This window comes from Nuphar pumila, chromosome 17 (genome assembly GCF_984573655.1).
Source record: "Nuphar pumila chromosome 17, dmNupPumi1.hap1.1, whole genome shotgun sequence".
NCBI classification, from domain to species: domain Eukaryota; kingdom Viridiplantae; phylum Streptophyta; class Magnoliopsida; order Nymphaeales; family Nymphaeaceae; genus Nuphar; species Nuphar pumila.
This window is the reverse complement of record NC_143265.1, coordinates 79,393,177-79,407,924: the sequence shown is the minus strand read 5'-3', so window position 1 is coordinate 79,407,924 and position 14,748 is coordinate 79,393,177. Positions and strand designations below refer to the sequence as shown.

Genomic DNA, 14,748 nt, shown 5'->3' with positions numbered 1-14,748 from the left:
TAACAAGCTGTTTGAGACATAGTTGGCAAACCGGGAGAGTTGACTCGGGAATCGTCCGAATCGACCTGGATCGGACCCCAACAGGGTCATGATTCAAGACTGCCGATCCAACCCATTAAACATTTTTTTATCATGTATTTATTATTTTAATGAATAATTCTTATATAAAGTCACTTTTTATGAAGAATCTAATATTGTTCAATGAAAAAAGTTAATAATAATGTATAATTATATGTTTTTGTAACGTATCTGTTGACATATTAGCTTGAAGTTTAGTTATTTCCATGTCTTAGACATGTGCTTACACTATAAGTCAACCCGCTGACTTGGTGACTCAGTAGGGGTCCGATCCTAGCCCAAGTCATGAGTTTGCCAACTATGTTTTGAGATCCTGGCTTGAGCTTGGCTTGGCCCAGCTAAGTCAAGCTTGATAAGTATACAAATAATTAAACAGACACTTTTATCTTAGCAAAAGAAAACTTACTTTTCTTTAATCTCATTAGGTCATTAATTTTCATCTCAATCTAAATACATTAAATTAACTCACTAAAACCAGCCAACTCCATCTCCTCCATTCTCATACTAAGAGAGTTGAGTTACAACTTTTGGTGGCACCCGATTAAGTGGGCACAATATTGCAGCTGCTAAATCAGCTACTGACCAGCTATTGTTTCTTCAATCTATCATCAGAAAAAAACTCGTGTCAATCCATCAAAATCTCTTTATTGCTTTTTCAGTACGGAATCTGGGTAGGCCACTGAGGTATTCTAACCGAATACTGCCTAAGACAGTGCTATCCCATCAATCTTATTGAGTTGTGGCATCTTGCACAGCTGTGAGTTAAAAGGCACAAACCTTGGATCTGTGGTTACACTGCAACTAGATCTGTCACACTTGAAGTAGGTCAAGAACTCCAAAACTGTGGTTATTAGCTATCATAGTACGTATGTTTCTGAAAACTTGAAGCACAACATTGATCACCAAAAAAAAAGGGCGGATCTTGCCCACCAAATGCAAATTAACATTCATTCAAGGGGTGTTTTCTGTGCCGTCAATGGCTACAAGCTACAATACATTTGTTGTTAATCTATTGTTTTATTCTTTAAGCAGCAAAGAGTCCTAGATACCATTTTGAATATTGATTACCTATTCAAAATCAACTGTTACCACAAAAGGAATATAAGAGAAGAATCCTGGACGCCTCTCCATGAGATTCAAACTGGTGATGCCCTGTCAACTTGGTAACGTGCATAAGTTGCTCCTACCAGATAAGTAGAGGTCGATCATGTGGGGAGGATCAGGTGGCCTCCCACCTGATTCGATGTAAAGAAGGGGGTCAAGCGGTCATCCTGCCGGTTGCATGACTGCTGGCTGGTTTCGCACGTCCTGCAAGGGGTTGCTGATCACTGCTGGACCTTGAGATGAGGCGTGAAGGATAATTGCAGTCACCCTCAGATTACGCCTATTTAAACTTCATGAGCTTTTCTCAAACAAAATCAGATCTTTGAAACATTTTGTTGATCATCTTTGTTGTGCACACCACTTCTAATCTCGTGCAAAGAAGTCATCGTGCGAACTTTCGGGGCTTCCATCAAGTCACCTTGTGAACTTTGCAGTATCGTGACAAGATCGATGTCTTGCTCTGATACTAACTTATATAAACCGAGAAAGCTCGATTTACAATAAAACTACCTATGCTACAAATTATCTCAAAAACATGAAATAAATCTGAAAATTCAAGAAAATTACTGAGAAATAACGAAAAATTACAAGAAATTAATTCAAAGCACGAAATCAACTAAATAACTGGAAAATAACAGTTTCGAGAATCCAATTCTGAACCGTGAACCTCCTAGACCTTACCCATATTTATAAGGAAAAATTCTAATCCTAATAGATTACCTAATCTGATAACCCTCTAAAAGATAAAACTTATCCTAATATGATGAAACCCAGATATGGATCTCAAATAATCCAATTAATGAAGTGGACCCGGATATGCATCTCTCCGCTCCTGCATCAATAATCAAGTATAATAAATTGCCGTTAAAATTTGATGAATAGTGTATCTCATGTAAATTTTGTTACAATCTTGGCTGCTGATTTTTTGATATTTAGTAACACGCTGAAAATGTGAGCATTTTGTTATGTGGAAATGTTTAAAAAAAGTCTAAGTATTAAATATTTAAGGCCATAATGAGAAAGCCTTAAACAAGAGAAACTGTGTCCCCTCTTTTTCCTCTTAAAACAGGAAGCTAGTTGTCTTTGGCCCTTTTCTTTTTAAAAAAGAAAAAATAGTTCCTCCATTTACTTGTACTCTCTCCAAACACATTAATAATATTATAGTACTTGTGTAAATCCCAAACATCATTAAAAAGTCATCCACTTTTTCAAGTTCAAGGTCATAGATAAAAGGTTCAGCCATTTGTAATTATTTTCTAACATAAAAAGAAAAACATAGATCATATTCATAAAACAAGCAGGAAAGAACGAATATGTAAAACAACTAATGCATCTGCAGATTAAGTGATTGTAAAACCCCCAACATCAACTCGTTAATAACACATACAACATAATTAGAGAAAAGAAAATGGGTCCTCACAAGTGCAGTTAGAGTCATAAAGCCATACACACTTCGAGGCACATTTGCTTAACTCCCATGAGCCAAAACAAATGTGAGAGAATGGAGCATGAAAAAATGACTCATTTTCTCCTTTGCTGCCAGAATCAGAACACAAGGAGCCCCTTGTGACTCTGATTGTGATTCAGATTCATATGATTCAACATCTCATCTGATTTGGAATCGTATTTTGTGGCAAAGCAAACGTATCCTTGGGTTATGCTCAGAATTGTGTGCTCATCATCTCTTGAATAAATCCTTTGCAATTGTCACTTCTTTTGAAGAAATTCATTTTTCCAGAAGAGATGAAGCTGAGATAAGAGACAAAGATCACTTCAACCATATTCCAACTCCTAATCTCTCAAATCTATATGGGACATGTATTTCAAGTTTTTCTGATACCAAGAATTGTGGATATATAGCTAGGCCAAATAATTTGGTAGCTAGTAAGTTATAAAGATATTTAGTCAAGATAGTTGCAATGCATTTCAAGAGAAGATGCAATGGCATCAATCATTTGTAACAATGTACTTTTTAAGATAGACATAAAGAAGCAATTCTGCTAGAATGAAACTGTAATAGAAATAATGACAGATTGAATGTGGGCTCAAAGTGGACACATACCATCTTCTATAATCAATTAATTTGCTAAAACATCCAATAGGAGAAAACATGGTGAGGACACAACTTCCTATAAGAACAAACAATGTAAGCCACAATAAAGATACACCGCATGACCAGTCAAACAAAAAGTATGGACTTTACGAAATGGATCCCTTTAAAGAGACAGGACCAATGTTTGCACAAGCTTCATAGAAAAGTGTACTTACAAAAGAATATACAACCAACTGTTGGTTTAAAACAGTGCAGAGCTTGTTCTGCGTAGCTGGTACCTTGGTGTTGGAATTGGAGTTGATAGGATATTATCTAACTCCTGTCAAGCAGTAAAAATTGTCTCAGTTGCTGAACCTTATATAACTTTCATGAAACTGAAAAACCAAATCAAAGTCCAAAACAATAAACTAAACTTCACAGACCAAAGAAATAAGACAGCTATTTGCAGACGTGTATCTCGAAACATCTCAGAAGGTGACAATAATCTAATAGGCCTTTGCATACTTCAAATATGCTGGCTCAGGATAGGCTAAGTGTACAAAACTGATCTATTAGATCAATGATGACCAAAATATCCTGCAGAACCATCTGATGGATCTGGTTATTAGTAACTGCATATCACTCAGACTGATGTGGTCAGAACCATCTACTTATTCAATTGATGTAACACTTCAATAACTGTTAAGTCTACTCATTCATCTTTTCTGTGCCCTATACATTTTTCTTGCATATGCATAGGAAACTTTAGCTAAATGATGCCTTTGGACCAAAAGCAAGTTCCATTACAAAGAATTTTTTTTCTTTGTTCATCATCAGATCCACACTCCAGTCTCAAATTTAATTAAGTAGCAAAGTTCCATATGGTAGCAGCTTTTTTATTGCCTTATTCTGCCATATAGGAACCTTAAAGGGTATCTTGTGGGAGATCATCAAAGAGATAGATATGGAAGAAGGATACTTTTTTTCTTTCTTTTCATTTAGGGCCTCCATTTGTTTCAGCTCATTTCAATGTTTGAGGCCCTTTCTCACATTTGTCAAAAATTTTCCATTGATATATTATATTTCATTTGGCTTCACAAGCATTTGGCCATCAACAGTCATGTCCCCATGCACTTGAGCAAAATGATATGGTCCAAAACATAGACACATCATAAAAACTGCATGTAGGCTCTCTCTATCTATGTCTATCCATGAATTTTTCTAGGCAAAAACAAAGCTTAGAACCATCTACATCATAAACAGTATGCCTTTGTCACCATTAGATAACATCTTTCCTATGGATGAACTTTTAAGTATAACACCTGACTATCAAGATTGAAAACTTTGTGAGCACACTTCTCATAAGTTGTTACCTAGAACAAAGTGCATAAGTTATTTCAAAGGCAGAAGGATGTATTTTCCAGTTATGTTGATAACCAAAAAGGTTTATGATTAGTTTACAAGATTATTTATCTCCTGTCATGTTTACTTTTCTGAATGTCTACCCTTAGTTTTACCCAACTCTTCATTTGAGACCACTATCAAATCTCCTTTTTGCTCAATTTTCCCTCTCCCTCAATCTGCAATTATTGTGAATAAAAGGCCTTCATTCACAAAAATTTTTGTTAATCCCCAATCCATTGCCTGTCTTTTCGTCTAAGAAAGACCTTCTATTCGCTTGAAGCAAGCTCATTGAGCTTGGTTAGAGTGCTTTAGCACAACTGTTTTCAAAGTTGGTTCCTAATTGTTCTAACAAATACTGCTCCTTTTTTTTTTTTTTTGAGAGAGAGAAATAATGTGCTATTTTATGCACTTTTTTTCAGCCAAATTACAATAACAATAATAATATCACCATCATCATCATCATCATCATCATCATCATCATCATTATTATTATTACTGAAAACAACCACCATGGGGTTCATATGAAGCACAACAGTGTGCTATACCTTCAATATTGTTGAACTTGCTCGGTTGAGATACTTTCTTACTGATACAGGAATTTTCATATGTTCCCCATTCTATTGACACTGTCACACAAAATACATTTCATGAATGGCCAAGCAAATTGCAACTGATCGTCTAATTTTGTTCATAAGCAGCATTTAGCAAGGCTAGCTACATTGGAGATGTCACTTCATATCTATAATTTATTCTTTCTTTGGGTTGGTTGAGCAACTAGGCATTGACAGAATACTATGAAGTATACATTTAAAGAAGAAAACCAACTGAAATATAAACAGATAAAGAATCATAGGACCCTTACTTTCTCTTTCTTAAGCCTGGTATTCACTTCCTTCAATTGTGAAACCTCGCCCTCCAGTTGACCAGTGTAAGCCTGAAAAACAATTCAAAGACAACGACATAAAAACTAGACCAAAACAAACAGGAAAACCAGAACAAAAATAAAACAGAAGATATCCAACAGACCTGCTTCCTCGCACGAGAGCGTTCCGCAGATTCTCTGTTCTTGATCATCCGCTTCTGTCTCCGGTCAATTGCACTATCCCTGATTTCATCCGAGGCCATCCTCTTTCTGTTAAGACCCTCCACGGGCGTTGCCATGAGTGGGGAAGATGCTGCTAATGGGTTCTCCACATACCCAACACTCAAAACTGGGCTACCCCCACCAACCCCAAAACCAGGCACATACATTCCCGTCAAATTCTGTTGCGGTTGAGTCGGAGCCGAAGAACAGGAAGCCGCGACAGCGGCAGCATTGCCAATCTGATATTCCATCCAATCCTGCAGGGGAACCGGCATCAGCGACAGTGACGGAGGGGCGAGAGAAGGCTCCGGATTCTGGCTCAAAGCACCGGCACAGAACAAGAAATCTTCAAGTGTCATCGCTCCGAGAGTCGGCTGCCGCTGAACGCTCTCCTCCTCCTCCTGCGAGATCCTCCCCTGCGCCTGCTGAATCTCCTTCCAGATGTCATCGACTGTCTTCTGCCCCAAATCTTGATCGAACACCAAGCTGGGTTGCCTCTGAAAGCCGAAAACCGAGGAAGAAGAGACGAGCTGCGCGGGATCCGCAGCCCCGGCGCCCAGATTCTCCTCCGCAGACGTGATCGTCCTCAAGAACTCCTCCAAATTCATGCTCTCCAATGGCCTCCCGACATCTCCCAGATGGCTCCGGACCTCATCCAGCGTGAGATTGTACAGAGAGCCCTGCCTCGCCAGGGGCTGCTCCAGATGAGGCGCTTGAGCTCCGTCCGTGGACACCATTGTTGTCATTCCCATCCAACGACAACGACCAACTAGAAACCCCACTAAGAAACCATCACCCAAAACCCTAATTCCCCCACAGACCAGGGCGATTCGAACAAGAACCTTAACCCTAACAATTCACGAACACCTCACATACTTCGGAAGAACGATCCTCCCACCCCCAAGCAGCAAAAAACAAAACCAAAAAAAAAGAAAACAGAAAAGCCCGAACCCTAAACCCCCACAATTCCACAACTAAATCTATCCAACCTCCCAAAGAAAATGGAATCAAGGGAAACAGCACGCGCGAAAACCGTAGAGAAGGAAAAGAGGGAGAGAACGAAGCTGCCTCAAGAAACACGGCCGATCCCCCTTGGATTTAAACTAGAGAAGCGGCGGTGGACGTCTACGATAAATGGGGTTTGAATTTCGCCATTTTCTCTTCTCTCTCTCTCTCTTGAGAGAGAGAGAGAGAGTATGAAGATCCGGAGGGAGGCAGTGGGAGCCCAGATTTTGTTGACCGTTTTTTTTTCGTTTCCCTTAATTTCCTCAAAATCATTCCATCAAACGATTGATGTGCACGAGAGAGTAGGAGATTCCAGGTGGAGTAGGATTTTGATTTTGATTTTGAAATGGAGAAAACAGAACACCAAAACACAAATGACAGATACAGTACAACTAGAGTTGAGGATTACAGTGGAGAGTGAGTCAATATCAGGGTCTGGTATAAAATTTCACAAACTATGCCCGGATCCATCTATTAATTGGGCCTTTGGGTCTGGACCCGGGTCTTAATCGGGTCTTCTTATTTATCACCATACCCGGACCCTATAGGGTTTGATCCAGGTTGGGTTTGGGTAAACCCGGCCCATTGACACCCCTAACTATGACATGTCTAACATTATTTTATAATATTTTAAATATGTTAATGATATTTTGATTAACAAATATATTTTTATGTATTAAATTGTTAAAATAATGTTAAAAGCCTGCGTGTTTGTATCCTAATTTTCAGAAAAAATGCGTACCCATATCAAATTCATGTGATGTGCACTTGCTTGGGCGTGTGTGTTGTCCAAGGATTGGACTAGTATTTACCTGATTTGAGTCCAGATCCGATAATTATTCACATGATCTAACCATTATTGAAGTTTGGTAGGATCACAATCATGAGTCATGATCATATCAAGCAGCTACCTCTTTCTGATTAGCCCTAGACAATGTTGTATCCTTGTGAATCGGTCAATTCGTAAATCAATATGAAATCAAGCTGATTAGGCTTATTTTTAGATATTCTTTAAAAATAGTTTAAAATATTTTTTAATTTTTTTTGTGACGTGTCATCATCTTCTGGTTAAAAATTAGCCGATTCAGTCACAATCAAATCGGACGATTTACCTGAATCGTTTTCAAAATGATTCAGGGTCCGATACGATTCTGACAACATTGGCCTAGCAACTCAACACACCTCGTCTCATTTTGCAGCAGCTACCTAGCTTTTTAATCAATCTTATAGACGACTGTTTTGTACAGATGAATTCTATATACTTGTAGTAAGTCTTGTCGAGCCTACCGATTTTTATCGAGAGCTCAGCAGGCTGATCAAGCTTGGCTCGTTTGCTCGTCCGAACCTTGGAACTATGTTTTAGCTTGGCTCATTTAAAGCACAGGACAAGCTTCAAGCCGGCTCGGTTGGTTGTGCATCCCTACTTACCAGTTATACAACTATACCATTGGGTTTTGTACCAGCAACCTCCCAACACAAGGTGATGTGCACTAGTTACTCCTACTAGACAAGCTGAGGCCCCATTGGTAGGAGATGCATCCTCTTTCCAATACTTATTTGTTTCTCCTTGCACTGGTGAAATCAGGCACAATGACAATTTTTGAAATGCCTATTGCAATTTGTTGCCGTATAGTTGGTCCTTTAAGGTATGTTTGATCTCTTGTCCAGGGTTGGACGAAATGAACAAATCTGTTCATTCCCGTAACAACTGTTCCAAGTTCAATATTTGTTTGGACCCTTCCCCCCATTTCTGTTCCAAAGTCCAATGTGTGTTATGGACAAGCCATCACACTAAAAAAATGTTTAAAGAAAATCAAAGAAAATAAAAAAAGCACTAGAGGATTACATGGTGGAGAGATCATTTACTTTTCCCCTTCTTCTTCATCCCGTAAAAAAACGTTCGATGAAGGGAAAAGCATGCAGGCAAACGAGAACAACCCAAGAAATGTGTGAATGTTACCGCTTTTTGAAGTTTGCTAGAAGGTGGTCCTTTCTCAAAGAAAATTTGTTTGAGCTAACAACCCAAGAAATTCAAAGAACCCATCGCCTTCTCACTCAATACTAGTGGAAAAAAATGAAAACTCCTTAACTAAGCGGGGAAACAACGAAATACTCACACCCAACAAACAAGAACTCCCGAAACTCGTCACCCATCAAACAAACTGATGCGTTTCGCCATACCCACAAGCAGAAACAGCAAAGAAGAACAAGAACACCAAAACACAACACCAAGAAGGCTCTCACCTGCTGGCTGCCATTGTGGGAAGACAGAGACGGGCATAGAGAGGCTGTTGATGGCCCTCCGACCATAGGCAGGATTCGAATTCTTGGTCGAGGGAACGATTGGGGACTGCCTGGAGAAGCGTGGTGCAGGTGGAAGAGGTTTGTCACGATCACCGGAATAGTCAGAAATCCGGCAGGGCCCGTCTTGCACAGGAGAGAGAGATAGAGAGTCGGGGGGACCGCTTCCCCCCAACTTTTTTTGTTTCTGTAACACCTTCCCCGCGTTCGGTTCTTTTTGTAACAGGGGAGGGGGTGTTACGAAAATTACATGATTTTTTTGGATGCGGTGGACGCGTGTTCAACATTTGTTGGAAATCTCTGTTCCCAGCGAGATTTTCGTCTGAATCCCGTTGAGAACGGCACATCAAACATACCGTCAAGATAAAAAACGTTTCTAGTCATGGTTGAGAAATCCAGTTGGTGCGTGTGAGCTGAAAGCTTAAAAGAGCTGAAAAAAATAGTTAAACGGTTATAATTCGAGTTCAATATACCAATGCAGGTAGAAATTTGTATACTGGATAATTCTAAGAATGAAACCAACATTGTGCTGTTGCCATGAAAGCAACACTAGAGTCATGCAGGTGTCAGGTGTTGACAAGGGAACTGTCTCAAGGCTTAGTGAAAATCTGAGATATCTGTAGGAATGGAGCCACACTTTTACTCATGGCAGCAGAAGATTGTGAAACTTCCTGCTTTTTCCAACATGACTTTGCTATCATGCAATCGCTTTCCATCACAACTGGACATCTATTTAGCAAATGAAAATGCTAAGATTGAAATTTTTTTAAATTTCCAGTGTTTCTTGTTTTTTTCCATAGAGTCCAATCACTTCATATCACAATTGAACATCTTTGGGTAAGTTTGGTTTGTTGGGCCACATGTTTTGATTTGGAGTCATATGAATCAGAATCACAGGATGTAGGCCATCCTTAAGGCTGAACCACGTTAAATGTCTGTGCCTCATTTATTTTTACACACCACTTCCAAATAGTAACAAGGTGGTTTGCACAATCGTAACAAGGGGGCTGCACACTACTTACAAATCGTAACATGGGTTATTAGCATTGTAGCAGTCCATCAATGGCTAACAATCAGAATCCCAGCAGCAGCAGTCCTTCAGAAAAAATGGTCGTTGAGCAGGTAACCCCAAATCATAAGATAATTTCTATTTCAATGAATGAAAGAAATTATATTGCTTGGGCAAAGTCTGTTACTCCAGCGAAAAATCAAAGTTGGGTTTTATCAATGGAAAACTACCAAAATCAGCGAATGGAGATCCAAAACTCGATGAGTGGCAATCCTCCAATGACCTGGTTATGTCATGGATCTTAAACTCCATAGAGCCAAAGGTCGCAGAAGGATTTCTTTTTCTTTTTACTGCTCAAAAAATCTGGAACACTGCTAAAGAAATATATAGTGAACAACTTAATATTGCTCGGATGTATCAACTATCCCAAGATATTCGTGAGCACAGAAAAATTGATTAATCCATGAGTGAGCACTTCAGCAGGTTTAGGGCTATGTGGGATGAACTCGAAGCATATTTTCCTTCCTCCAATGACCCTGTTGTCTCTCATAAACTTAAAAGAACAAGAGAAGATATTTCAAGTCCTTGCTGGCTTAGGATCTGAATTTGAAAACTTTAAAAGTCAGGTCCTTACATCGGTCGAACTCCCTTCTCTCAATAATGTTTGTGCTATCCTTATGCGTGAGGAAACTAGGCGCCGAGTTATGAATAGAGGGTAGCAAGATTATTCACCTTCTGAAAACAAAGATAGAGTTACATATGTTGCCTATTCTAGTGATGATAAGAACAGAACAAATTATAAAAGCAACAATAGATTCAAAGGTAAGAAACTGGTTTGCTTTAAATTGTAAAAAAGGACATGTAACAGAAAAATGTTGGTTTCTCATTGGTCAACCAATGACTAACAAATTTGATCAGCCGCGCGACAAAGCTATCTCCACTGCTAAAGGTGCACAAGCCACTGCTCAGGTTGCGCAAGCCTCTGAATCCATCACCCTTGAAAAACTTGCAGAAATGATTCAGAATCTATCCAGCTCTAACGATGGAGGGACTTGCTCGACAAAAGGCTGTACGGAATCGGGTAATATCTCTTACCTTAGCTCCTTAAATTCTTGCACTTGGATTGTGGATTCTAGTGCCTCCGAACACATGGCCAACTCTGATAAATGCATTGTTAATCTTGATCCTAAGAGGCAACATAAATTTGTTACTACAGCCAATGAATCGTCTATGACAGTTAATGGAGAAGGAGAAATATGTTTTTTGAACTCTTTACAACCTTCAAAAGTGTTGTTTACCCCTAATCTGACCTCAAATATGTTATCAGTGGGAAAAATTACTTCTGCAATTGATTCCAATGTGATCTTTACTCCCAATATTGTTATATTTCAGGATCGCAAGACAGGGAAGAAGATTGGTAGCGGATACCGAGATGAAAATCTCTATTTTTTACCAGATGAATATAAAGCCTTATGCACTAGATAACACATAAACGAGAAGACAGCATATTCGATTGGGACATCCCTCTAACAGTGCTCTTAAAAATCTGATTCACGATTCCCATAGTTTGTTCAATAATAAGGATTGTGATGTTTGCAAGTATGCTAGACTCTCTAAACCTAGTTTCGTTTTGTCTGAAACCGTTGCTGAAAACTTTTTTGATTTAATTTATTCTGATGTATGGGGTCTGACACCATTAGTCTCAATTTCAATTATTATGTCAGTTTTATTGATGATAAATCTAAGGTTACTTGGCTTTTTTTTATTGAGAAGCAAGGACGAAGTGCTTAATAAGTTTAAAGAGTTTTGCAAATTTATCGAAACTCAATATGGCAAGAAAGTTAAGGCTATTAGATCGGATAATGGATCTGAATATAAGAATAGATTGTTTGAAGCATGTGAAAAAAAAATGGCATAGATCATCAGTTCACTTGTGTTGGTACTCCACAACAAAATGGAGTCGCCGAACGTAAGAATCGACATCTTCTTGAAAAAACTAGAGCACTTTTATTTCAAATAAATGTGCCTAGCAAATATTGGTATGAAGTTGTTGCAACAGCTTGCTATTTGATAAATAGACTGCCTAGTCAACAATTGGGAAACAAATCCCCTTTAGAAATTCTTAGAAACAAGAAAATCAACACCAACCATCTCAAAGTGTTTGGATGCACTGTGTTCATTGCGTCTGATCCATCAAAAAGAAACAAACTCATGCCTCGAGCTCACAAATGTATTTTTTTGAGGTATTCTGTATCCAAAAAAGGATACAAGTGTCTGGATGTCGAAAATAATAGACTCTATGTTTCCAGAGAGGTGAGCTTTAATGAGCATCTTTCCTACTTTACTAATCTCTTTGAGTAAAGGGGTCACAATGAACCTAAGGGGGAGAACAAGCCTACAATTAATTATGATGATTTTGTCATCATCAAGGAGAAGCCTTCTGAGACTGAAATTGATGGTGATCATACCGAAAGTCAAAATGAAGAGAATGAGCTTTCTACTGCAACACCTCAAGTAAGGGGATCTGGTCGTACTTCACATCCTCTATCATACTTAAAGGACTTCATCACTTTTCATACCGGTAAATATCCTCTGTAGAATAACATTACTTATGATCATCTGCCAACACATTATGTCTCTTATCTTGCCAAAATATCAGCCCAAAAAGAACCGATATATTTTCTTGAAGCCAAGGAATCTCTCACATGGACCAAAGCTATGAGAGAAGAGCTAGATGCTCTTGACAAAAAAAAAACTTGGGAAATCTCTCATCTTCATAAGGAAAAGCAAGCGGTTGGATGTAGATGGATATACAAAATAAAATACAAGAGTGACAGATCTCATGTCACCAGAGATTGTGAGGATGAAATTGCTAAAACCAAAGCCTATCTTCACAAAGTTTTTGATATCAAGGACCTTGGCCATCTTCGATATTTTTTGAGGATTGAGGTTGCCTACTCAAAAAAGGGTATTTTTATCTCTCAAAGAAAATATGTTCTTGATCTCTTGTAAGAAACTGGGAAAATTGAATCCAAACCTATTGACATACCATTTGAAGTTCATTCTAAACTTTGCAATGAGGGAGACCTGGTTATTGACATAAAAGGATTTTAAAGACTTATTGGAAAATTAATTTATCTTACTGTCATTAGACCTGACATTGCTTATGTTGTCAGTGCCATAAGCCAGTATATGCACTATCCAAAAAAGGCTCATCTCGTGGCCATAGATAGAATTTTACGGTATTTGAAGAAGTCACCAGGGCAAGGAATTTTGCTTAAGAAGGAAAATAATCTGGACATTGAAGGGTTCTCGAATGCCGACTGGGCAGGCAGTGAGGATAAAAAGTCCACTACCGGTTATTGCATATTTGTTCGAGGAAATCTCACAACCTGGAAGAGCAAAAAATAAAACATTGTCTCTAGGTCAAGTGCTAAAGCTGAAAATAGGGCTATGACTTCCACGGTAGCAGAAATTATGTGGACAAGTCTCTATTGGGAGAATTAAGAATCAAAATTAAAAAGCCTATTCAGATGTTTTGCGACAATCAAGCTGCTATCCATATTGCCTCAAATTCTGTTTTTCATGAAAAGACGAAACATATAAAAATCAATTGCCACTATGTAAGAAAAAAGGTAAAAAATGGTGAAATTTGCACTCCATATACAAAGAGTTCGGATCAACTTGCCGATGCGCTAACCAAAGGTCTCGAAAAAATCCAGCTTTATCAAATATTAAGCAAGTGGGGCTGTACGCTCCACTTGAGGGGGAGTGTTGAGATAAGCATTACCTTCACCGAGATCCTGTCTTTGGATAGTTGTTAGGTTGCTGATCTGGTATGACCGTAAGATCTGAAAGGCTTGGAGATTTATATAGTTGATAACTGATAAGATATTGTATATCCTTTCTTGTTAAATTTGCTTTTATGTTTTTGGTTTGTAGCTTATGATAAGAAATATATTGGATGGTCGGTGAGTTCGTGGATGTAGGCCATCCTACAGGCCGAACCACGTTAAATGTCTGTGCCTCATTTATTTTTGTACACCACTGACAAATCGTAACAAGGGGGCTGCACACCACTTACAAATCGTAACACTGCCTTATAATAAGTGGGGCTCGGTTCTGTCCGGCAAGGTGGTCACAGCCCTGACCAGGGTCGGCACAGAGGAAAGAGGCTCCAACACCATCATCAGAACCAGAGGATGACCCACCCTTCATGAAATTTGTTTTCCTTCGGTGTTTTGAAATAAAATTATTGGCTTTCGTAACTTTAGCTGTTTAGCAACCTCGAGGGCACCATGCTCTCCACAAGTTCCATGATTTGAATAGGGTAGTATCAGCCACAGATCTGAATAGGGTCTAAAAATGGATTGAAACCTACTGAATATGAATCGAGTTGTGTGTTCAGTTTTGGCATATGATTTTGATTTAAAACTTGTGTCAAATATTGGATGAAATTAAAATGTAGCAGGGTATAATTAAATCAAATTTTCACATTGAATAGACTCAAAATGGGTCGAGGTGCTGAGTCATTCTGAACTAGATTTGATCCATATTATCACATCCAGAAATTATATATATGAATCCATGTTAGATTGGCAAGAAATATGGTTTGGCTTGGTTGATCCGCATCAGAATCTGCTAAATATATATGGTTAAATATGATTTTAAGCCAGACATAATCTAACCCACCTTACCTTTTCCATGTCAGACATCAATATACGTTATGCA

General features: G+C 38.6%; 1 protein-coding gene and 1 long non-coding RNA gene across 3 annotated transcripts; one reads left to right on the top strand and one right to left on the bottom strand.

Moving 5' to 3' along the window:
* Positions 1-981: 981 nt before the first annotated feature.
* LOC149812389 (ABSCISIC ACID-INSENSITIVE 5-like protein 2) lies at positions 982-7,071 on the bottom strand. Of its 2 annotated transcripts, XM_089992843.1 has the most exons (4): positions 5,645-7,071; positions 5,481-5,552; positions 3,451-3,554; positions 982-2,014 (listed from the first exon to the last, which is right to left on the bottom strand). In XM_089992843.1, the coding sequence occupies exons 1-3, from the start codon at positions 6,452-6,454 to the stop codon at positions 3,477-3,479; spliced, it is 960 nt and encodes a 319-aa protein (XP_089848969.1). In that variant the 5' UTR covers positions 6,455-7,071; the 3' UTR covers positions 982-2,014; positions 3,451-3,476. The 2 variants fall into 2 exon arrangements, with proteins under 2 accessions (XP_089848969.1, XP_089848968.1); XM_089992842.1 differs by having other exon boundaries at positions 982-3,554.
* A 2,962-nt stretch (positions 7,072-10,033) lies between these two features.
* On the top strand, positions 10,034-11,527 carry LOC149812388 (uncharacterized). The gene is made up of 3 exons (XR_016428618.1): positions 10,034-10,130; positions 10,936-11,098; positions 11,410-11,527. It is a non-coding gene; the product is annotated as an uncharacterized LOC149812388 (long non-coding RNA).
* The last annotated feature ends 3,221 nt before the right edge of the window (positions 11,528-14,748 follow it).

Coding starts and splice junctions, on each gene's coding strand:
- LOC149812389 (XM_089992842.1), bottom strand. CDS start 6,454: ATGGGAATGACAACAATGGTGTCCACGGACGGAGCTCAAGCGCCTCAT. Junction 5,553..5,644: donor GCTCTCGTGCGAGGAAGCAG/GTCTGTTGGATA, acceptor ATTGTTTTTCAG/GCTTACACTGGTCAACTGGA. Junction 3,555..5,480: donor CCAGGCTTAAGAAAGAGAAA/GTAAGGGTCCTA, acceptor ACTGCTTGACAG/GAGTTAGATAATATCCTATC.